This window comes from Cnephaeus nilssonii, assembly GCF_951640355.1.
Source record: "Cnephaeus nilssonii genome assembly, chromosome: 5".
NCBI classification, from domain to species: domain Eukaryota; kingdom Metazoa; phylum Chordata; class Mammalia; order Chiroptera; family Vespertilionidae; genus Cnephaeus; species Cnephaeus nilssonii.
In genome coordinates, this window is record NC_137076.1 from 46,688,490 (window position 1) to 46,713,220 (window position 24,731).

Consider the following 24,731-nt stretch of genomic DNA (forward strand, 5'->3'; position numbering starts at 1 on the left):
GACATCCTGCCATATCAAATAAAGCTCGTCTTAATCTCTGCAAGCAGAGAATGCCAGTGTTGTTACTTTGTTAAATCTCCTGTAAACCGGGTAAGGTTAAGCAATTGCTCCTCTAGTGTGAAAGAACCATAGCATTGACACTAATTTGATTTTTTTCAGCGTTGTCCTTTCTATAATTGCATCACTTAGAGTCTGCACCCAAAATCTGTCTTGTCAGTTTGTTGACACCCAGTACCAGTCAGCCTCTCAGAAGATGGTGGCTCAGTGAGAGAAAGTGCATTCACACCTCCATGATTCAATCAATCGGCTTGCAAAAGCACCACTTCTAGCAGAGCACAGCTGCCACCTGAGGAGAGAGGCTTGTTTTCTAGTCCCTCTGGCTACAACCTGATTTGATTTGTGTTGAAAAGTATTACTATAAGAACCAACTGAGATGAGGGTAAATGTGCACCAGAGAGTATAGGCAGACATAAATATTTTAAATAAAATGGTAACCGTGAGAGGTAAGATAATGTATAAAAGCAAGGGACCTTAATGTATTGTAATTCTTTCACTTCAAAGGAAAATAAACAACTTTAAACAGATTATCGCCTAATTGAGATTACACACATAAGAAGTACAGTAAGCCCTGGATTTTGCTAACGTTGATTTAACAGACTTCGGATTTTACAAAGATAAGGACAGTGACCCACTTTTTGGTTGACACTAGGCTGGTATAGTCCTTGGACTTCTTGAATTTCTTTTCCTCAACTGAAACTCCAAGTGCAAGTAAGTTGGGGCAAAGTTGAACAGGGCCTCAATATTGTTGTCTTGTATAGACTCAGGTAGATTTTCTGCCATGTGAGTGGGCTGCTATGGACATCAAATTTTGATTCAACATATTGGGTAACATCCATTTCATAATCTGTACGGGGGGTGGGAGGATGTGTGTCCCTCAGCCCAGCCTGCACCCTTTCCAACCTGGGACCCCTCGAGGGATGTCCGACTGCCTGTTTAGGCCTGATCACACCAGGATCAGGCTAAATGGGCAGTCGGACATCCCTCTCACAATCCAGGACTGCTGGCTCTCAACTGCTCACCTGCCTGCCTGCCTGATTGTCCCTAACCACTTCTGCCTACCAGCCTGATCATTCCCTAACCACTCCCCTGCCAGCCTGATTGACACCTAACTGCCCTCCTTTGCCAGCCTGGTCGCCCCTAACAGCCCTCCCCTGCAGGCCTGGTCGTCTCCAACTGCCCTCCATGCTGGCCCAGTCAACCCTAACTGCCCTCCCTTGCCAGCCTGGTCAACCCTAACTTCCCTCCCCTGCTGGCCTGGTTACCCCCAACTGCTCTCCCCTGCTGGCCCGGTAGCCTCTAACTGCCCTCCCCTGCAGGCCTGGTCTCCCCCAACTGCCCTCCCCTGCAGGCCTGGTCACTCGCAACTGCCTTCCTCTGCAGGCCTGGTTGCCCTCAACTGCCCTCTTCTGCCAGCCTGGTCACCCCTAACTGCCCTCCCTTGCAGGCCTGGTTCCTCCCAACTGCCCTCCCCTGCTGACCTGATCACCCACAACTGCCCTCCCCTACTGGCCATCTTGTGGCAGCCATCTTGTGTCCTCATGGGGGTGGCCATCTTTGACCACATGGGGGCGGCCATATTGTGTCTTAGAGTGATGGTCAATTTGCATATTACCTCTTTATTATAAAGGATAATAATAATAATAATAATAGGTTTCATAGAAAAAAAATTTTAAGAAGTTTTAAAAATGGGAAATCTTTTAACAAGAAAAAATTGAGCCTAGAAATGTTCAGGGACGATTCAAAAATATAATTCCTAAATAACATACCTCAGCACTTCAAGTATAATAAGTACATTTGCTTATTTTAATTTGATTTTTTTGCAAACAGTATAATTTTTTTGGATGGTGGTACTAAGTCCAAATATTCATAACTAATGATATATAGCAAAAAAATAGAAACTGCACTAATAATGGAATAAGAGATTGACTATAGTTGAATAACAATGAAAAGTTTTATGCATAATACATAAGAGTAAGAGAAATCAAAGGCAAGTTTATGATGTTGCATGTTGGGGAAAACATAAATTCATCAAACAATTAATAGAAGTTTAAATATATATTTTGTTAATTTCAACATTTAATGGTAAACTTTTTACTTGAATTAATCTCAAATCAGAAATACAAATTTAAATTTCAAAATATACTGATATTTTTGTAGGATACTATATTTTTATTTCATAGTAGTAGCCCATTTGCAGGAAGAATCCTGCAAGTGGTCGCTACGGCCGTGTGCGCTGCCGCTGCCGCTGCCACTGCCTTTGCGGCTGCCGCAGCTGCTGCGCCTGCACCCGCGGGCCGCTGCCACCCGCCCCACTCCGCCCCACTCTGCCCCGCCCCGCCCCGCCCAGGCTTTCCCTCTGGCAGCCACCTTGCTTTCCTCTTTTCCTCCCTCTTCCTTCTAAGTTGTCTTCAGTCTTCACTCCTCCCTCACTCAGTGTATGCAAATTAACCGCCATCTTTGTTGGGTAATTTGCATACTCACCCTGATTGGCTGGTGGGCGTGGCTTGGGCTGGTGGGCGTGGCTTGGGCGTAGCAAAGGGGCGGTCAATTTGCATATTACTATTTTATTAGGTAGGATGTGCATGCTTCTTGTGGCAAGGCTAATATATAAAGGATTATCTGCCTCTATATATAACTGAAAGGTGATGTATATTAATTTAGAGTTAAATAATATATGAAAGGCATTAATCTCCCACAAAAGAAACACCATGTTTACATAAGCCATTACATTTAATTTGAGATGGCAAATGTTTAAAAAGACATCATCTATCCAACTGTTCATTATATGTCTATTAGCTTTAATACCTTAGAGAATTGGAGAATATTAAATATAAAACACCTGCCCGAATGATGCTACGTTTAATTATCACAGTTTAATAACATTCAAAGCACACATTTTTGCCAGTTATTTGATATTCTCAAAAAGTTAAACATATATTCTGTAGAGACTAAATAATAGTGTGAGTTCAATTAAAATAGCATTTCAATCATCTCACACATTTACTGACTGCTTAGTATGTGCCTACTACATACCAAGCCCTTTCTAGATGTATAAACAAAACAAAAAAAACCCTGTTCTCATTGGGCTTCATAATGTTCATGTGTTAGATGGGGTTATGCAGATAATAAACAAATACAAAATAAATTACATAGCATATTAGATAGCAATAAAATTGTGAAAATCAATATTAATAAAAGTAGATAAATGTATTGACATTTTATCATTCCTGAACTCTAATCCTATCTAATAAAAGACTAATATGCATATTGACCTTCACTCCAAGACACAAGATGGCTTCCCCAATGTGGTCAAAGATGGCTGCCCCCATGTGGACACAAGATGACTGCCACAAGATGGCTAGCAGAGGAGGGCAGTTGTGGGCAGTTGGAGGTGACCAGGTTGGTAGAGGAGGACAGTTGGGAAAGACCAGGCCAGCAAGAGATGGTAGTTTGGGGGACCCAGGCCTGCAGGGGAGGGCAGTTGGGGGGCCAGGCCTTCAGGGGAGGGCAGTTGGGGAGGACCAGGCCTGCAGTAGAGGGCAGTTATGGGCGATCAGGCCAGCAGGGAGGGCAGTTAGGGGTGTCCAGGCCAGCAGAGGAGGGCAGTTTGGGGAGACCAGGCCAGCAAGAGAGGGCAGTTAGGCATGACTGGGCCATCAGGGGAGGGCAGTTTTGGGGGATTAGGCCTGCAGGGGAGGACAGTTGGGTGGGGACCCAGGCATTCAGGGGAGGGAAGTTGGGGGGGAACCTGGCCTGCAGGGGAGGGCAGTTGGGGGGGATGCAGGCTTGCAAGGGAGGGCAGTTGGGGGTGACCAGCCCAGCAGGGGAGGGCAGTTGGGGGGACCAGGCCTGAAGGGGAGGGAAGTTGTAGGTGATCAGGCCAGCAGGGAGGGCAGTTAGGGGTGACCAGGCCAGCAGAGGAGAGAAATTGGGGGGACCAGGACTGCAGGGGAGGAGAGTTGGGGGGGACCCAGGCTTGCAGGAGAGGGCAAATGGGGAGGACCAGGCCAGCAGGGGAGGGCAGTTGGGGGGACCAGGCCAAGGGGAGGGCCGTTGGGGGTGACCAGGCCAGCAGGGGAGGGCAGTTGGGGGGACCAGGCCTGAAGGGGAGGAGAGTTGGGGGGGACCCAGGCTTGCAGGGGAGGGCAGTTGCAGGTGATCAGGCCAGCAGGGAGGGCAGTTAGGGGTGACCAGGCCAGCAGAGGAGAGTAATTGGGGGGACCAGGACTGCAGGGGAGGAGAGTTGGGAGGGACCCAGGCTTGCAGGGGAGAGCAATTGGGGGGGGGGGGACCAGGCCAGCAGGGGAGGGCGGTTAGGCGTGACTAGGCCAGCAGGGGAGGGCAGTTGGGGGAGACCAGGCCAGCAGAGGAGAGCAGTTGTGGGGGACCAGGCCTGCAGGGGAGGGCAGTTGTGGGGGCAGGCCTGCAGGGGAGGGCAGTTAGGGGTGACCAGGCCAGCAGGGGAGGGCAGTGGGAGGTACCAGGCCTGCAGGGGAGGGCAGTTGTGGGGGCAGGCCTGCAGGGGAGGGCAGTTGTGGGTGATCAGGCCGGAATGGAGGGCAGTTAGGAGTGACCGGGCTGGCAAAGGAGGGCAGTTGGGGGAGACCAGGTCTGCAGGGGAGGGCAGTTGTGGGAGATCAGGCCAGCAGGGAGGGCAGTTGGGGGAGACCAGGCCAGCAGGGGAAGGCAGTTAGGGGGGACCAGGCCTGTAGGGGAGGGCAGTTGTGGGGCCAGGCCTGCAGGGGAGGGCAGTTATGGGTGACCACAGAGGAGGGCAGTTAGGGTTGACTGGGCCAGCTGAGGAGGGCTGTTGGGGGAGACCAGGCCAGCAGGGGAGGACAGTTAGGGGTGACCAGACTGGCAGGGGAAGGGAGTAAGGGGTGACCAGGCTGGCAGGGGAGGGCAGTTAGGGGCAATCGGGCTGGCCAGGGAGCAGTTAGGCGTTGATCAGGCTGGCAGTGGAGTGGTTAGGGGATGATCAGGCTGGCAGGCAGAAGCAGTTAGGGGCAATCAGGGAGAGGCAGATGAGCGGTTGGGAGCCAGCAATCTCGAATTATGAGAGAGATCGGGCCTAAACTGGCAGTCGGACATCCCCCCAGTGGTCCCAGATTGGAGAGGGTGCAGGTCGGGGTGAGGACAACCCCCCCACACGTGCACAAATTTTGTGCACCAGACCACTAGTCCTATATAATAAAAGAGTAATATGCAAATTGTCCCCTTGACCAGGAGTTTGACCGGAGTTCAACCAGGAGGCAGGGCCAGCCCACCAACCGCCCAGGGCTCCTCCCCCTGGCTGGCCTCACCTCAATCACCCCCCCCAATAGGGGGAGGCCGGCCAGACCCCACCTGTGCACAAATTTGTGCACAGGTCCTCTAGTATAAAATAACAAAGGTTAAAACTTTTCTAATTCACCAACTGTAGCTGTTAATTACTGTAAAATAGCTGTGCAGTGCCCACTCTATATCACAGAGAGAGGTACATTTTCTGATGACTATCACTGGAAAAAAAAGCACTTTTCCATTTACTAACAGGATTACGTGTTGTATTAATTGCAAACAAACAAAAATATGCTAACATGATCAGGTTAAGATTTAGTCTTCTAGGAAGATGAGAAAAGTTTCGATACTTTAATACTGCACACAAGGATTTCTCTAGCATGACTTTCAGAACATGTTTCTGTGTATGAAGTTCTCAGAGAGGTAAATGTTTGGAGGAAATGTGAAAGTAGACTTTCAATAGGTGCTGTTTTTGTTCCCATTACCCATTCATATAAAAACAGCTAAATGGTAAATATATGTATGACAAGGGAAATTATAAGCAGACCTTTTTGAGTTCTTAATGTTATAATGTTGGATTGTACATTATCATCTTACATTAGAGTTGTATTGATTTCTGTGATGACAATATTGTTCCTAATATTTTTCTCACATTAAAAAATTACATCTATGTTGTCAGATATGATTGAATGTACAGTTTCATCTATAAAATCTTTTTTTAAATCCTCTCCTGTGAATATTTTTTTATTGGTTTTAGAGAAAGGGCAAAAGAGAATAAGAGAAACATCAGTGTGAGGAGAGAAACTTGGATTGGTTGCCTTCCACATGTGCTGGACTAGGATTGAACCTTCAACCTAGGAATGTGCCCTGACAGGGAATCAAAGCCACAACCTTTTGGTTTATGGCAGTGGTCGGCAAACTCATTAGTCAACAGAGCCAAATATCAACAGTACAACAATTGAAATTTCTTTTGAGAGCCAAATTTTTTAAACTTAAACTTCTTCTAACGCCACTTCTTCAAAATAGATTCGCCCAGGCCGTGGTATTTTGTGGAAGAGCCACACTCAAGGGGCCAAAGAGCCGCATGTGGCTTGCGAGCCACAGTTTGCCGACCACTGGTTTATGGGATGACGCTCCAACTGAAACCCTGTGAAGAACTTTTTTAAAAAAATATATTTTTATTGATTTCAGAGAGGAAGGGAGAGGAGAGATAGAAACATGAATGATGAGAGAGAATCACTGATTGGCTGCCTTCTGCATGTCCCCCAGTGGGGATCCAGCCCACAACCTGAGCATGTGCCCCGACCTGGAATAGAACCATGACCTCCTGGTTCATAGGTCTATGCTCAATCACTGAACCACGGCGACCAGGCAAGCAGTTGTGAAGAACTTTCGAGTGGGATCTGAAAGGTGATAAGATTATACATTGCATTTTTTAAAAAAGTGCTTCAACTTTACATGGATATAATTAAACACAAGGTAAAAATTACTTTGGTTTGCTATACATAATGACACTTCTCTGGAAATATAGTCCATTGTCCAATATTTTCATTCAATTTGTCTTTTACTTAAATCCTTTTTTAGAGAGAGAGAACAAGAGCGAGAGAAACATTGCTTGGCTGCTTCTTGCACGCAGCCCCCCCCCCCCGCCCCCCTTGGAAATTCAACCTGTATGGGTGCATGGAACTATGCTCAACCGACTGAGCCACACTAGCCAGGGCTACTTAAATCTTTCTCTCACCTAAATCTGTTTCTCCTTTCTAGGTTTCTTATTTCTATTAATAATGTTATGTTTGAGATCTTTCCTGTCTGTCTTTTTTTATGATCCATACTTATTTTTTATTTCAAGTATGATTCTTTAACATGCCCTGTTTTATAATATACTAGAGGCCCGGTGTACAAAATTTGTGCACTGGGGGGGGGTGCCCCTCAGCCCAATCTGCACCCTCTTCAATCTGGGATCCCTCAGGGGATGTCCAACTTCCAGCAGTTGGACATACCTCTCACAATCCGGAACCACTGGCTCCTAACCACTCACCTGCCTGCCTGCCTGATTGCCCCTAACCCCACTGCCTGCCTGCCTGCTCACCCCTACCTTGATCTCCTGCCAGCCTGATTGCCCCTACCTTGCCCTCCCCTATCAGCCTGATCACCCCACACTGCCTGTGCCTTGGCCCCCAGTCTGGCCTCCCTCTGGAGGCACCACCCCCATAACCCCAATGCTGCTGCCACTGCTGGCCTGAGCCTCAGTGCTTCGCAGCTGATAATGGCTGCCTGAGCCTCGGCCCTTATAGGCACTGCGGCTTTGTCTGGAAGGATGTCTGGAAGACAACCACTCTAATTAGCATATTACCCTTTTATTAGTATAGATTTGGGGACCATTACAACCACGCAGAACTTGAAGAAAACACATGGCCCTGTTCAGTTTGGCTTAATGGAGAGAGCATCGGCCTGTGGACTGAAGAGTCCAGGTTTGATTCTGGTCAGGGGCACATGCCTGGGTTTCAGGCTCAATCCCCAGTAGGGGGCCTGTGGGCGGCAGCTGATCAGTGATTCTTTTTTTTTTTTATATTTTATTGATTTTTCACAGAGAGAAAGGGAGAGGGATAGAGAGCTAGAAACATCGATGAGAGAGAGACATCGACCAGCTGCCTCCTGCACACCCCCCACCGGCGGATGTGCCCGCAACCAATGTACATGCCCTTGACCGTAATCGAACCTGGGACCTTCCAGTCTGCAGACTGACGCTCTATCCACTGAGCCAAACCGGTTTCGGCTGATCAGTGATTCTTATCATTGATGTTTCTATCTCTCTCTCCCTCTCCCTTTCTGAAATTTAAAAAATATATATTTTTTTAAGAAAACACATGATCTTCACTTTGGGCTTTGTCATCTTACAATATCCTTTGTGCAGTGTTTTAACTTCCCTCAGCTTTCCTTTACCCACCCTTAAAATGCAATCTATTTTGGGGAAGATGATCAGGAAAGTGATTCCAGTGGGTAGAGGTTTTTTTTTGGAGGGGATGGGTCATGAAGATATTTAAAAATTGAGCATGGTGATGGTTGTACCACTCTGAATTTACTTTAAAAAACCAGTTCATTGTACACTTTAGGTGACATGTACAGTATATGATTTATATCTCAGCAAAGCTGTTCTTTTATTTCTTTTTAAATGAAGACCAGTCTTATAATGAATTGCAGATGTTTTCAGAGGCCCCTCAAGATTTGCTTACCACGTCCCAAATCACGGCTGTGATTTGCAAAGGAGAAGGTGGCAAGAGGCTTAAGGAATTTTTGCAACCCCATTCCCAGGTCTCCTCATAGGGCACCAGGACCATTTCCACTGTGCCAGCTATGCTTCCTTTAACCTGTTGGGCAAAAGAATCCTGCGTGCTCTGGCCAGAAAGTGCATACTCTCTTAGGTGGCCCGAATGCTTTTTTTAAGGTCGTTTTATGGATTCAAAAGAATAAACAGAGATGTGGAAAGCTTTGGTCAAAATCCTTTTACATGGTTCTTCCAGTCTCATGGGAAGTGAGATGTGGCTCTGAATTCATCCCAAAGGGTATCTTTGGGCAAAAGCACCCAGAACGGCACAACTCCTGCAGGATGCCCTACACACTTTGCTGTCAGGACTCAGGGGGGCTTGAGGGTGAGCGAGGCGGCGGTGCCAGCACAGGACCTGGGAAAAGGTAGCACTTTCTACCCCACCCAGGCCACGTGGACTGCAGCTGCACCCGCCCAGGTGGGCAGGGTGTTTCTGCTGTCTTGTTTTGGTCTGGCCTCCACCCTGTCAGCCACAGACCTGTGCCTGCACTGAGACTGAACGGTTTGATGGTCCTGCTTTTTGGTGAACAGTGGACGCACTCCCACCTCCCTGAGACTGGCAGTTGGGCTCTGGCGGCTTCTGAGTCCCTTGCAGGGAGAGCCGGGCTCTAGGTCAAGAGCAGATTCGAGCGTCCTCGGCCAGGAGGCCTCCTTGGGCTAGGGCCGCCACAGTTTGAAGGCTGGCCATGACCCCAATCCTGGCAGGGGTCTCCTCTGGGGTGCTGGCAGGCCTGGGCTAGGGCTGCGGGCGGTTTGGGAGCCGGTCATGCCCCCAATCCTGGCGGGGTGTCTCCTCTGGGGTGCTGGCAGGTCTGGGTTAGGGTCACTGGCGGTTTGGAGGCCGGTCACGCCCCCGATCCTGGCGGGGGTCTCCTCTGGGGTGCTGGTCGGCCTGGGTTAGGGTCACTGGCGGTTTGGAGGCCGGTCACGCCCCCGATCCTGGCGGGGGGTCTCCTCTGGGGTGCTGGCAGGCCTGGGCTAATGGCCGCCCTGGTTTGGAGACTGGTCACGCCCCCGATCCTGGTGGGGGTCTCCTCTGGGGCGCTGGCTGGCCTGGGTTAGGGTCACTGGCGGTTTGGAGGCTGGTCACGACCCCGGTCCTGGCGGGGGTCTTCTCTGGGGTGCTGGCAGGCCTGGGTTAGGGTCACTGGCGGTTTGGAGGCTGGTCACGACCCCGGTCCTGGTGGGGTCTCCTCTGGGGCGCTGGCAGGCCTGGGCTCTGGCGCCGCAAAGGGAGAGGTTCCTGTACCTGCTTCCCACACACCTAGGCTAGGAGACATCTCGTAGGAGGCGGCTTCAATGCCGGGGGTCGGTGACCAGGTCCTCCAGAGCCTCGCCTTCTGGGCTGCAGTCCCACGTCTCCCAGTGCCCCAGCCTCGGATGCGCCCCCGCAGTTGCCCCCACCACCAGCCACCTCAGCGCAGGCCCCAGCAGCTGAAGCCAGGCCACCACACCCACCACCGCTGGTAGCTCTCTGCTGCTCGCTGCGAAGCCCTGTGCCGAGCCCTGTCCGCTGGGGTGGGGGAGTGCTCCCAGCCCAGAGGCCCTCCCTCCCTCCGCAGCCTGGCTTGGGAAGCTGGCCACGTGCTGGGGCTACGATGCCAGCGTCCCCACATGGCCACTATGGGTGCGACGCGGACCCAGAGCTCTGCATCCGGCTGCTGCAGATGCCCTCGGTGGTCAACTACCACCCGCTCCTTCCGCTGGCCCCATAGGTCCCTCCTCAGCGCCAGCTGTTTAGGCCAGCGGGAGGAGTGGGGGGCGGGGACTCACGAGTCCCCGCCCCCCACTCCTCCTGCCAGCCAATCGGCAACCCTGAGTCCCGCCCCCCACGCCTCCAGCCGGCCCAATTGTGGGCGTAGCCGAGTGATGTAATTTGCATAGTACCTTTTTATTAGGTAGGATACTTTCAATGTAATTGCCTTAAAGACCATCAATTACATTGCTGCAATAGCTTCCCAACTGATACCTTGTCCTCTAATCCCCCGTTTCTCCTGTCAAATTTTCATTCCATTAAAAGATAATAAACTTGTTCAGCCTGTGTGGCTTAGCGCTGTAGACCCAGGAACCAAGAGGTTGCTGGTTCATTTCCTGGTAGGGGCTCATGCTTAGGTTGCTGGCTCAATCCCCAGTAGGGGGTGTGCAAGAGCCAGCTGATCCATGATGTTTCTCTCTCATCAATGTTTCCATCTCTCTATCCCTCTCCCTTCCTCTCTCTTTTTAAAAAAATCAATAAAAACATATTTTAAAATAATAAATTTTAAAAGTGTTTTCATTGTCATTTCCCTTTTATAAAGTTATTGTTGAGTCCCTATTGTCTGGATTATGTCCAAACTGTTTAAACTGATTTCACTCTTCATCTCCCTCCCTCCCTCCAAAAGTTGATCAGAACCTGCTTTTCTTGCTTTATCTATATTGTCTTCTTTACATAAATATTTACTTCCTCCTGTCACTTTTGTTCAAGGACTATACCACATCTTATTCCCATTCTTGGTTTCATACTTTTTTTCTCATTTAATGACCCTTCATTTCTATCACAAAATTATCACCAGATAATTTTATAGAAAAAAAAATCACTTACTTTTTGCTATCACTTTACTCTTTTAAAAAGAGTGGCCATTAAAAATGTACTCTTTGATGTTAGACCTTCTTTATAGAGAAGTTACGTCATTATTTTATTATAGTTTTTCTAAGCTTTTACACATTATTGCTGAAAGCATTATTTGCAATACACGTTTACCAGGATGTGCATAAAATAGTGCTGTTGCCCTGCATGGTAACTTTCACTCTCTTTCCCCCATCCTCAAAAAAGGAAATGTCTACCTCAGGAAATATAACATTGCATCTGCTTTTTTCAAAGAATCACAAATGTCAGTGTTTTATTACAATGTTTTTAAAAAGTGACTCAATATTTGTTTGGTTAATGGTGTAAGCATATGGAAAGGAAAGGATTTTCCTTTGAGTTTCCTTTTGATATTCCATTCTGATACTCATTACTTTAATACACATGAAGGGATTCTAAAGAAATAGAGACTTGAAAAATGAAAAATTCCTTGCTTTAAACATTGAATACGAAGAGAGATTGCAACTTAGCATTGTTTATAAAAAGGCAAACTAAATTGTATTTTCTTATTTATTCTCACTTCACATGCCTTCTACTCCATCCCATCACTTTCAAAATAATGGGGAGCACCAGCATGTGTTTGAAGCAATGGGAGAACACACAAAACATTGGTATGCACATGAAAGCATTGACTGAACTCTCAATGTTTAAAAGGTAAGAAGTTTATTCTCCTTTTATCAAGCAATGTCTATAGATGGAGCATCCACATGGTGTAAGCTACCAAAGAAGGATGTGTGAGACAGACTTACATGAAATCATTAGGAACAGACACACTTACTATGGTTCAGGTTCACAAGGGAGGAAATTGCTAGAAAGGAAAGCAGATAAGTAGAAACATAAGCTGATTTTGTTGTTTATTAAATCTACCTCCCATAATGTTTCCTTAAGCTAAGAACAAATCTACTGGATCACACAGTTCTGGATGCTATATACACATAAGATATTACACACTATAAAATTTCAGGTTTCTAAGCAGTTTTACACAATTTAAACTTGAGTAAAATTTGTATTTAAAAAAGACCTTATTGGATTACCTTCAGTATATGGAGGTCATTTCAACAGCCCATTAGCATTTTTAGCAGCAACAAAGCAAAAGTAAGTAAAAGGTTCTCAAAACATGTAAGCTATTACTTTAACTCTAGATAATGATCTGCTTATTTCAATAAACCAACTCTAGTTTTAATCCACTTCTACTGGCCTTATTTTTACCTTTAAAATGCATTTTTTAATTTTTTTTTTTTACTTCTATGCAGTGTCTCAAATAAAATCTGTTAGGTTCTGAACTACAGCACAGAATTAGTGAGTGGGTCATTTAATGGTGACGTAGGAGTTTAACAGAAGTCACTTAGGAAAGTTATTAAGGAATGAAGTTTTTGATGGGTTATATGTAAATAGTAAAGGCAATGGTGACATACATTTTTACTCACTACTGTGGAGCTATCCCCTAATTCCCAATTTTTAAACTAATTCTCCTAAAACACTAATATTCATCAGTTCTCTAGCCAGCTTTTTACTCTCTGGTGTTAATTTTCCTACATATGCTTTACTCTAAGCAGACAAAAATAATGCTTCTTCTTTAAGAAATGAGAGTTCCTGCTGATGCAACACTGGACTACATGAAAAAAAAAATCTATTTTGCTATTAATAAATGTTTGTAAGCAGTTGACATCCCAGACAAACTTGCATTATGAACATAATGTGCTCTAGTGACTGAAAGCAAGATGAGTAGAGTATACATTGCAAACATTTTACCATAATTATTTTTTTTCCTCCTTCCTTCCCCATTTTCCATAGCAAGCTGCAGATTATACAGTAAGTGTCAAATAGAGTTTTGTCACCTGTATAGACCCTAAGGCTTACTTTTGCCTTCAGATGATATTCCATAAAACAAATAACTGAAGGCAGGATTTCGTGCAAGAGATGTTAAATATTTCTCTCTTAATGACAAGAGATTTATAGTTATGAGTGTTCAGTATGCAGCTTTTACCCTTCCTTTTCCTCTTGTGACATTCCCTCAAGGCACAAAAGATTTTAAACAGTGAATGGGACAGAATATTTTGAATTAAGAATTTTAAGTTTCCACAATACCTTTTATTTCTGGTATAAGCATACCAGAAAAGGACAGAAGAAAAATAGATAAAAACCCTTAAAATAAAATGGGGCTGAAAGTCATCTGAAATTCCCTGCAGTTGAGTTCTTTTTTAAGTATTTAAATCCCTATTTTGTTGGCTTAAAACATAATTATAGTTTTGAGTCTTGTGATTAATATATTTTCTTACTAAATAATGTGTTAAAATTTTCTAATCAACTGATATGACTAATTGTGTATCCCCCCTCCCCCCAAAAAATCCATTTTATTTGGGCCAATCGAGAAAACTTGAGTACGAGTAGGATATAAACTTGAAAAAATTAAACTGTAAATTTAAACAATGAGTTAAGTGCAATGTACTGGAAAACTCTTCATTCAATAATTATCTAATAGGGCTCCTAGGCATTTCCAACCCAAATAACTGTATTTCCTTTTCCAACTTCAGTGATCTCACAGTTTAGCTTATTGAGCCGTCCATCTAGTATAAAGAGAGAGTCCTTGGAAGGTGTCATCAGGTATTGCCCGAACAAGCCACTGTCCTGGATTTGCCTGTTCTTCCGGTTCCAAGGCCATTCTTCTGCCTTGAGTGGCTCCTTAAGGCTCTTTATCATCTTGACTTTTCCCGAGGAGAGCTCCACAAAGAGCACGTCGGTCTGTGTGCCGGAGCTCCCGTAGATGTTGTACTGATGGGCTTCAGTAAAGGACGGCTGGAAGGCCAGGTCAGATATGTGCAGATTCGTGTGAATATCAAAAGCCTCCTGGATTTCTCCTCTGATGGTAATGTACTGGACCCTCACCAGACCTTGCACGTCATTAATGCTGACAAGATAGTGCCCATCTGGAGACACATATGGAGTGCCCGTCACATCACTATTGAATCCAATGACTGAGTCGGTTACACTGTCCACCATGAGCTGTCGGGGGATTGCTCCCGTGCTGTCTGGCTTGCAGCCAACGAAGTAGTATCCTCCCAGGTGTGTATAGGCCAGCGATTGAGGAACACACTTATAAATCTTCAAGTTAATTGTCTTGATGTATGACATGGTCTCAAGGTCAATTTTTTGTAGCGCAGCTTCATCTTTATGAAGAATAAATCCGAACCTGAAAAAAAGAAAAACTGAAGTTAGCCGGGAAAATGAAGAGTGGCTGCCACAAAAAGAAGCACCGTGGACAGCGGGAAGGGCCATCGCAAGTCCAGGTGCTCCCTGCCAGGCTGTGCAGCAATTTGTTTCTTAATTGTCTCCGAGTTCACCTTTAAATTGTGCTTCCATCCTCCTTACTCTAGGCCATTACAGCCAAACAATTATAATCCATGCTGTAGAAAACAAAATGATTAAAAGTAGTATATCTAGTTAATTGCAACAAAAGCGGCTAAAAAAGTAAACATTTTGTATGTCTCTAGACCTTTGATATTGAACAAGTTTGGTTAACTGCTATAAAAGCCACAACAATAAAAAGCTTGACTATACATCTATTTCACTCATTTCATTTACGTCTTATATTGTCTTATGATCTCCTAATAACTCTGACACATAACTATTTAAATAATTATCTGTATCTTTTGCATTTTAATCAGCCTCAAAGGACCATATTAATAGATGTGGATTTATTATTTTTTGATACAGAACTATTAGACTTCTGTATATTACATTTTAGAATCACCTTGATTACCTGTATGATCTTAACACTTGTTTTATTATACATTTTAAAGACTAGCTACTTTTTTCACCCTTGCCATGCTTATATTGTTATTGTTTTTAATGATATACCTGCATTGTATTGGTTGTCTTATATTGAACAATGATGAATTTTGGAGATTTAGGGCATTTTTCTATTAAGTTCAATTAAAAAAGAAATAATTAAAAATGTTTTTGAGGACATCTTTAATTACATTAATGCTTTTACAAGTGTTTCTTCTGAATGCTGCCTGAAAATGATCAAAATCCCTGTGGCAAGGGTAAACATATTTTGAAGCCCTTACCTATACCATTGATGGCTTCCTACCAAAAATAAGTTAAATAAGATAAAATAAGATAGAGACTACTATGCAACATTATATATAAATTACATATTGGCCAATAGAAATGTGAAGGGCTTTTATTTTTATTAGTAATATTGATTAAAGCACTTTTTAATCATTTTTAAAATCTCCCTAAAAATAAAGATCAGAAAAATATTTCTACATATTTTTTATAAATGAAAAAATGATGGCATTGTATTAAGACAAAACAAAATAAAACAAACAAAACCTCCACAAATAGCCCATTATGTTGTCATCCGTGCAGTTCATTTTTATTATGATAACTAGAGGCCCGGTGCATGAAATTTGTGTGGGGGGGCGGGGGTTGTCCCTCAGCCCAGCCTGCATCCTCTCCAATCTGGGACATCCCTCTCACAATCCAGGACTGCTGGCTCCCAACTGCTCACCTGCCTCTGCCTGATTGCCCCTAACTGCTTCTGCCTGCCAGCCTGATCACCCCTAACCACTCCCCTGTCAGCCTGATCGATGCCTAAGTGCTCCCCGGCAGGCCCAATTGCCCCTAACTGCCCTCCCCTACTGGCCTGGTCCCCCCAACTGCCCTCCCCTGCAGGCCTGGTCCCCCCAACTGCTCTCCCCTGCAGGCCTGGTCCTCCTCAACTGCCCTCCTCTGCTGACCTGGTCACCCCTAACTGCCCATAACTGCCCTCCCATGCAGGCCATCTTGTGGTGGCCATCTTGTGTCCACATGGGGGCAGCCATCTTTGACCACATAGGGGCAGCCATCTTGTATCTTGGAGTGACAGTAAATTTGCATATTACTCTTTTATTAGCTAGGATTCTTACACAAAGTTTTATTTATGTAAAAACATTAGCATTTCCAAAAAAATTAGCATTTGCATATATAATATAGAAATATGGTGCATTCAGGGAAATAGCTTCTAAAAATTTTAAATATAAGCACATGTCAAGCCCAAAACATAAATAAATGTATATCTTTAATATCATAGAAAAATAAGATACATTTTCTCAAATATCAGTCTTATAATTACATAACCAGGGAATGCATAAGCACAAATATTTTACTAAAATAAACAAAATTATAACTGCTTCTATGTTATTACATTGCATTTAGTTGGGAAACCATATTATAATTTTAGCTATGTGAACATAATGAAGAGACTATTTGATGTCATTGGAGAATACAAATTCTTCTATAAAAAAAGAAAAATTACAGCCTGACTGGTGTGGCTCATTTGGTTGAGTGTCATCCCATCAACCAGGAGGTCATGGTTCCATTATTCCTGGTCAGGGTACAAGGCTGGGTTTTGGCTCGATTCCCAGGAGGGAGCATGCAGGAAGCAGCTTAACAATGATTCTCTCTCATTATTGATATTTCTCTCTCTTTCTCTCTTCCTTTCTCTCTCTGAAATCAATAGATACATTTTTAAAATGTTCTAAAAAATGATCCTTTACCCAGGCTGGCATTGCTCAGTGGTTGAGCATCAACCTATGAGCCAAGAGGTTGTGGTTTGATTCCTGGTCAGGGCACATGCTTGGGTTGCAGGCTCAATCCCCATGCAGGAGGCAGCCAATCAATGATTCTCTCTCATCATTGATGTGTCTATCTCTCACTCCCTCTCACTTCCTCTCTGAAATCAATAAAAATATATTTAAATTAAAAAAAATAATAATGATCCTTTATTAAGTTGTCATATATGTACTGAGCAACTACTCAACACAAAGCACTAGGAATATATTGGAGAACAACAGAACTCCCCTGATTACAAAGAGTAGAAGTTTTGAGTGATAAAATTTTAAAAACTGTTAGTGACTAATGCTTAATTATAGCATTATGCTATACTATTACTTAATTAAGTAACTATTACTTTTTCCATCTTTACTTGCAGTATTTTAAAATGCCATTTACTATTTCTGGCTTATATCTGGGGACTTACTCTTTTCCTGTGTCCTTAATAACTGCGTGTGTCTTTTCAGTAAGCATAGCTCATACCATAAGTATTGAAAATAAAATTTTGTCCTAATGACAATGGAATGAAGACACATATTAACAATCACTTCTGAATGTTCACATTATAGTATCAATGCACACTGAAGGTTATAAATGATACCTAAATATTAAAGAATTTAAGAAAAAATTCAAACTGAAAACTGAATCCCATTCTTTTTGTCAGCATCAAAACTATAAAATCCTAAATATCATTACCCACTCTCATACTTGTATTAATAAATAATTAACTCTGACTATGGAAAATGAATGCTATTCCATCAATGGACAGTCATTACGAATATGTAAGTGTGTAGATATATGAATGTGTCTATCATTTATGAAATTATAAATTATGATCAAAGATATTGTCTTTTTTTTCTGTTATACATTGTAAATGTGCTCAGAGGCACAAGCAGTAATATGCACATTTAATAAAAGCAATAAGCCAATCAAGTTTTGGCATTTCAATTCTCCTCTTAACCTTGAGTTTTCTAGTCCCTTTGGGCAATGGTTTTTGAATGCTAATGAGGAAGAATGAAGGAGACAAGCTCTAACTACTCTTGAACTATTTTAACTCTGATACTAAAGAATGCACTCAAGTGGTGATACAATCCAGCTTCTTTTGGAGGTAATTAAAATTTTAAAAATGGTCCCGTTAAAAATGCAAAAGCTCCACGTGGGGTGATAAAATTATGTCTACTTTGGAACATGCACTGCATGCTACTTTAGGACTGGAGATCTAGCTAATAAGCTGATGCATGAGAACGCCTTCCATTTTTCACTACTGATTTATTGGGTAGGAAGTAGTGTCTCTAATTCAAAATTTCCCTCTAGTACAGATTGATATTCAGAAATCTCCCACTGTTCATTAGCCTGTGATTAATATTTACAGGGCTCTCAACTTTCATGCCTGCTTAGTATAATAAAATTCTGCATAGTACAAAGTTTAACATAGTTTGTCTAATATTTATCAGAATGTGTATAAGAAGTTGCAGATTAAGAGATGTGAGTTAAAAGTTATTCTTGAAATCACTTATTTTACTAGGAAAAAAACTCAAATAATAAAGTGTGACTGTCATTCAGGTGGCATTGTTTGGATTTGTTGCTAGATTTGGTGAGCAGGGTGATAGCATTTTTTTCTCAAATTATTTTCTTTTCCTGAATGCTTAGTAAAAAAAAATGTTGTAGGCAATTAGACAGACATAAGCAGAGCAAGGATGATGAGCCAGGTACAGAAGGTCTTCAGTGTGGAAAGCCCGAGGTACTTAGCAAGGGCCAATCAATTGTAGGGTAAGACCTTGCCTCAGGGTGACCTTTCCTCCCCTAAGTATCACTGCTCATTTGGTTTGGACCCCCTGACCTTTCCTCCCTAGAGATAACATTGAGGCCTCAGTTGTATTTCAGCTCCAGGCCCAGATAAGCAACAAAACCAGCCATGGCTGAAGTAAGAACCAGCTGCAATAAATAATGATCCCCTGCCCTGGGATTGACCAATCAATCATTGAAGACCACGACCCTAAAACGACACAGGAGGAAAGCTGCTGAATAATCTATTAAGATCTTCCCTTGGAACCTCCCCTAAAATCTCCACCCTTAAAACTCTTAGGATTGAAGATCCAGTGGCTCTCCCTCCAGGAGGAGTCACACCTGTGTTTTTCCCTGACCCCTCCGCCTCCCTGCCCCAGGCATGCTTCCATTAGCTTCCTTACTCCCAAGCTCTAAGTGCCCTCCTTTAGCTCTATAACTTGCTTCCTAAGCCCATTTCTTCTAGAAATTACTACTTCTACCCCAAATTTATTTACCAAACAAATGTTCTCTTTCAGTTTGAGTCTTGGATCTGAATTCTTTCCTAGCCAGAACCCAAGTGCCAAGGTTGCTGAACCCAGGTTTGGTCTGACCCCATCCACCAGAGAGAGACCTAGTGTCACTCCCACCGCCTACAACAAAAATAGTTTATTATCACAATATATAAAAACCCTGGGTCCATCATGACCGGAGGCTTGACCAACCAGAAGTCAGTCCTGCAGTCAGCACTGGGTTGCCATGGTGACTCAGCACTGAATGCTGTGGCTTCAGGCACAGTGACTGAGCACTGACTGCTGAGGGGGCTGCGAATCAGGCCAGGAGAGAGGCCTGAAGAGAGAAGCAGGGTCTGATCCATAGCTTCTATTGCAGCTGTTGATAAGCACTTGCCTCTCTCTTTCTCTCCAGGCCGGGCCAGCAGCCAGGCCTCTATTTCTCTCCAGGCCTCCACCTGGGCTGCTGATCAACCCTGCCTTTCTAATCAGGCCTGGTTGATAGGCCCAGAGATGATGACTGGCACAGAAACTGACCAATCAGAACCAAATCTGTGTCAACTGTGAGGAGCCAATGGCTGCCTAGGTGGCAGAGCTTTTGATGCTGACTGGCATAGAAACTGACCAATCAGAACCAAATTTGGGTCAACTGTGAGGAGCCAATGGCTGCCTAGGAAGTGGAACTTTTGAAGCTGACTGGCATAGAAGCCAACCAATCAGAACCAAATTGGCCGGCAGAGGAGGGCAGTTGGGGGCAAGATCAGGCCGGCAGGGGAGAGCAGATAGGGGTAATCAGGCAGGCAGAGGCAGTTAGGGGTGATCAGGCTGGCAGGCAGGAAAGGGCAGTTGGGGGCGAGATCAGCCTAGCAGGGGAGGCAGTTGGGGGTGATCAGGCAGGCAGAGGCAGTTGGAAGCAAGATCAGACCGGTAAGGGAGAGCAGTTGGGGGCGAGATCAGGCTGGCACGGGAGGGCAGCTAGTGGCGATCAGGCAGGCAGACTGAGGCAGCTAGGGGCGATCAGGCAGGCAGGCAGGTGAGCAGTTAGGAGCCAGTGGTCCCAGATTGCGAGTTGGACATCCCCCAAGGGGGTCCCCTATTGGAGAGGGTATAGGCAGGGCTGAGGGAAGCACCCCCCCCACCTCCGTGCATGAATTTTGTGCACCGGGCTACTAGTAAAGTTTATAAAAAGGCTCAAATTTAATTACCATATTTTCCGGTGTATAAGACGACTTTTTAACCCAGGAAAATCTCAAAAGTCGGGGGTCTTATATGCCAGAAAATACGGTATTTGGGTTTTAAGCAATCTGATATACATTGTCAGAGATTTTTCTAACCTACCGTATTTTCTGGCGTATAAGACCCCCGACTTTTGAGAAGATTTTCCTGGGTTAAAAAGTCGTCTTATACGCAGGAAAGTACAGTACTCTTTTCATGCTTTGAGGTGAGAACCTGAAATGATTCATACACAGAGAACTTGTTTTTGATGAAGTAGGGGCTTTCAGTCTAGGTTGATCTAGGTTGATTTAGTTTCATGATCCAGTTTATTTAGTTTGTTTTTAATTGATTTTTTTTTTTAAGAGAGGAAGGGGGAGAGATAATTGATTGGCCGCCTCCTCATGCACCATACTGGAGATCCAGCCCCCAACACAGGCATGTGCCCTGACTGGGAATGGGACTGTGACCTCCTGGTTCTTAGGTCAATGCTCAACCACTGAGCCACTCTGGCCAGGCATTTTTTAAATATATGTGACCTTACATAATGTCCTTGACTTCCATGAGTTTCCATTTTCTCATCAGCAGGAGGAGGATGACAGTAAGAGCTTGCTTCTAGGATGAGAGTAAATGTATGTTTACTATCAGCCAAATAGTAGATCCTCAATAAATAAAACTTGTCTCTGCTTTATACCTTAAGTAGTAGTGTGGTAAGCAGTTAGACAGAATGAGCAGAGCAAGGATGATGGGCCAGATACTGAAGGTCACCAGGATGAAAAGCCCTAGATCCCTAGCAAGGGATAATTGTAGGGGTGGCACCTCACCCCCTAGGCTCACCTTTCCTCCCTTAGCATATCTCTGGTCATGTGGTTTAGACCCCCTGACTGTTCCTCCCTAGAAATAACATGGAGGCCTCAGTTGTATTTCAGCTCCAGGCCCAGAAAAGCAGCAAAACCAGACAAGTGACCCCCTCGGCTGACCTCAGGACCAGGTGCATTGAATAATGATCCTCTGCCCTGGTGCTGACCAATCAATCAGTGGAGACCTAGACTCTGAAAGGGCACACCTGAAAAGCTGCTGAATAGTCTATTAAAATTTTCCCCAGGGACCTCCCCTAAAATCTTCTCCCTTAAAACCCTTAGGATGGGGACCCATCACACTCTCCCTCTCCTGAAAGCATGCCTGAGCCTTTCTCTTCCTCAGATACATCACCTTTACCTTCCCCACTCCTAAGCTTCAAGGGTCCTTTCTTTACCTCTATAACTTGTTTCCTAAGCCCATTTCTTCTATGAATTACTTCTTCTAGGTGATTTTCCAAATAAATATTCACTTAGTACCGAGGTTGCTGAACTCAGGTCTGGTCTAACCCCGCCTGTCAGACACCTGGTGCTGTCCCCACTGCCCACAACAGTATCATTTTCCCATTATGATTCAAATAAAATATTCCCTATCTTACAACCATGGGCATATTATTATTATAATCCATGGATGGGGAAAACTTCACCAATTTTTCTTTTTTGCTAGTATTCCCACAACGTTAAAAATTAACATATAGTATTACTCAAATGTGGCTACCTTTTCCCATTCCTAAATGCAACACTGGTCACATTGACAATGGAATTCACTCATTTTAAAATTTTGCTCTCACTTGTGCCAACAGGATCTATGCCCTGTCCACATCTTAGCCAATCATCAAATCTCCCACAGTCTTAGTATTATAGAATAGTTAGAACTAAGAAAATTCTAAGACAAGCTGAACAGAGAAATTGAGACAGATAGTTAAACAGCAGGTTGCAGCCACCTAGTAAATCCTATCTTCCCTAAACCAAGGACACATAAGAGTAAATGGTTTACACTTCTCCCCAACCAGAGGATAAATAGCTTAAATCTCCCTACCCAGGGATAGAAAACAGGAATCTAATTGAGGGCCATTTGCCAGCCACACACAAGGACAGACAAATTAAGAGAATAAATCTCATTTTGGTACATCAGCATAAAGCTGATGAATATTCTATTGATCTGCCCCTAAGACCTCCCCTACTAGTAAATGCCCAGCCTTTAAAGCTACCGAAAATTAAGGTCTCTGTGCATTCTCCCTCCCCACCAGGGAGCATGCCCATGTCATTCCCTTCCCCTGCTCCTTCCTCCTACAGGCATATATCCCCTAACTGCTACAGGACCTCATGAGACTTGCAACCAGAAGAGCAGTAGTAGTACCTCCTTCCAGGCTAACACCCTGCACCTGTCCCCAAGGCCCCTTTTTTTCTGACTTCCCAGTGAGCCAAAGCAGCACACCTACGCTCGCTCTCCTGTTGCTTATTCTTTTTAAAAAATATACATTTTTATTGATTTCAGATAGGAAGGGTGAGGGAGAGAGAGATAGAAACATCAACAATGAGAGAGAATCACCGATCAGCTGCCTCCTGCACGTTCTGTTGCTTATTCTATGCTCTTCCTTATTTCACTGTCCTAAGTATATTTTTGCTGCGGTCAATAAATTCTTGCTTGCTCTTCTACACTTGGTCTTTTGATTGAAATCTTTCCTTCAAGAAGACAAGAACCAAGGTTTCATGTCTTGCCCATAACACTCTTACTTACACAGTCCCCAAATGGGTCTGGTCACACAGAGTCTCCAGTTTTCCAGTCACTGTCACTCCTAGGCATTTGCCATACTGTTCCACTCCTGTTCTGCTTTCAAATATATCACCTGATATGCTAATGAAGGAATCTCATAGTTGTAATTAATGACCTTTATGATACCCCAAAGGTTAGAGTGAAAGAACCCTGTAAGATTTTCAGAATAACAATTATTTTATCTCCTGAGTCTTAATGTAATACTGCCTCCCCCCAGAGTCCCCATAGATTCTTACCAGTGAGTTTTCATTACCACTGACTTTTAATATTTAACCACCGAGGGTCAATCCCCATACTAGAAGCTGGGGCAGGTTCCATATGCTACTTCTCCATTCCTAAATTATTTCTTAATTCAAATCCTATCATCCGCACTTCCCCAGATTTTAAAACAAGTCTTTCCACGTATATCAATGGATGCAAATGGGAAGTAGTGAGTGGAGATTGGGTGTATTTGAGCATAGGATTAGCCAAACACTCTATCTAGTTATAAAAACAACATTGCTGCAATCTACATCTAAAAAACATTTCCCCAAGCATTTCTTATGTCTCACTTGTAGAAACCATATTCTTGAAATAAAATTCCAGAAAAAAAAATAATATGAACAACCTAAGGAACTCATTGTATTGAAATTTCACTTGTGAAAATCTATATTCAAATCTATGTTCAAGTAGTTAATGTTTCATAAATAACATTAAGGTAATTATAATCAAGTAGTGGGAATGATTATTAATATCTTGTTTTACTAATTGCATTATAAGTATCTTGTTTTTCCAATTGGAAGATAAATGCTAATCAAGTAAGAAATTAAAATTATAACCCCCCACACACATTATTACTATATAAACCCACACATACAGTGGGTTCTTGAAATGGCATCTTCCACTGTGTTATAGCTGACAGAGTTTTCATAGACATAAACCATAAATCTGACATGAGCCATCATTCACTCGTTTATGAATCCCTTTATATTTAGTTGTTTTCTATTATCCTGGACTGACCCTGGTAAGATTGAATGCTGTCCCTACTCAAGTACCAGAGGATTTAGTTTTATCTGAACTTCACATAAATAGCTCAGTAAAACATACCTTTTCATAAAAAGTGGTCACATCCATACACAGAAGCCCAGAGAAACAGAACTGACACATTTAGTAAAGATTTAAACTTAGAGCAAGGACAGTTTCTGAATAGCCTTAATGCTTAGATCTGTTTGAGAAATGATAGTACTTGAATGTTTTCTGTTTTCAAACATAGGTTGAAAAAGCTATGATGAATCACAGGACACCCTCTTACCTGACTATATTATAGAAATTATATATTATAGAAATTCTATATTATAGAGATTCTATATTATAGAAATTCTATATTAAAGATTTTAGCTACATCACTTTTTCCTTACTTTCATTTTTAGATTTATTTTTTTCTGAAAAAATAAAAAAGAAGGAGAATGTGTGTGTGAACACTAAATTCCCTACTTTCTCCCATTTTGGTATCCTATCTTTCTGATATGTGGGGACTTTGTTTCTTCTAGAGAAAATTGAGGCATAAAGGCATAGTTTAATTATAGTATATTCAGAATGTCTAATTGCTTTACAGAATTAATATAGGGTCCAAAGGTCTGTCCCTTCTAGTGAGTAACTGCACATACAGAAAAGCATATGAAGAATTCTGAACACACCATATACATATACCCTGACTGACAATGGTTCCAAGTAAGATTTTTTCCAC

The 24,731-nt window shown here is 43.5% G+C and overlaps 1 protein-coding gene across 3 annotated transcripts in view; it reads right to left on the reverse strand.

Moving 5' to 3' along the window:
* Positions 1 to 13,772: 13,772 nt before the first annotated feature.
* Positions 13,773 to 24,731, reverse strand: part of FSTL5 (follistatin like 5) — a gene marked incomplete at both ends in the record, with an annotated part of 536,981 nt that continues 526,022 nt past the window's right edge. For all 3 annotated transcript variants that reach the window (XM_079773039.1, XM_079773038.1, XM_079773037.1), the window contains one exon: positions 13,773 to 14,475. In XM_079773039.1, coding sequence (XP_079629165.1) covers positions 13,773 to 14,475 — 703 coding nt within the window. The remainder of the gene's footprint in view (positions 14,476 to 24,731) is intronic.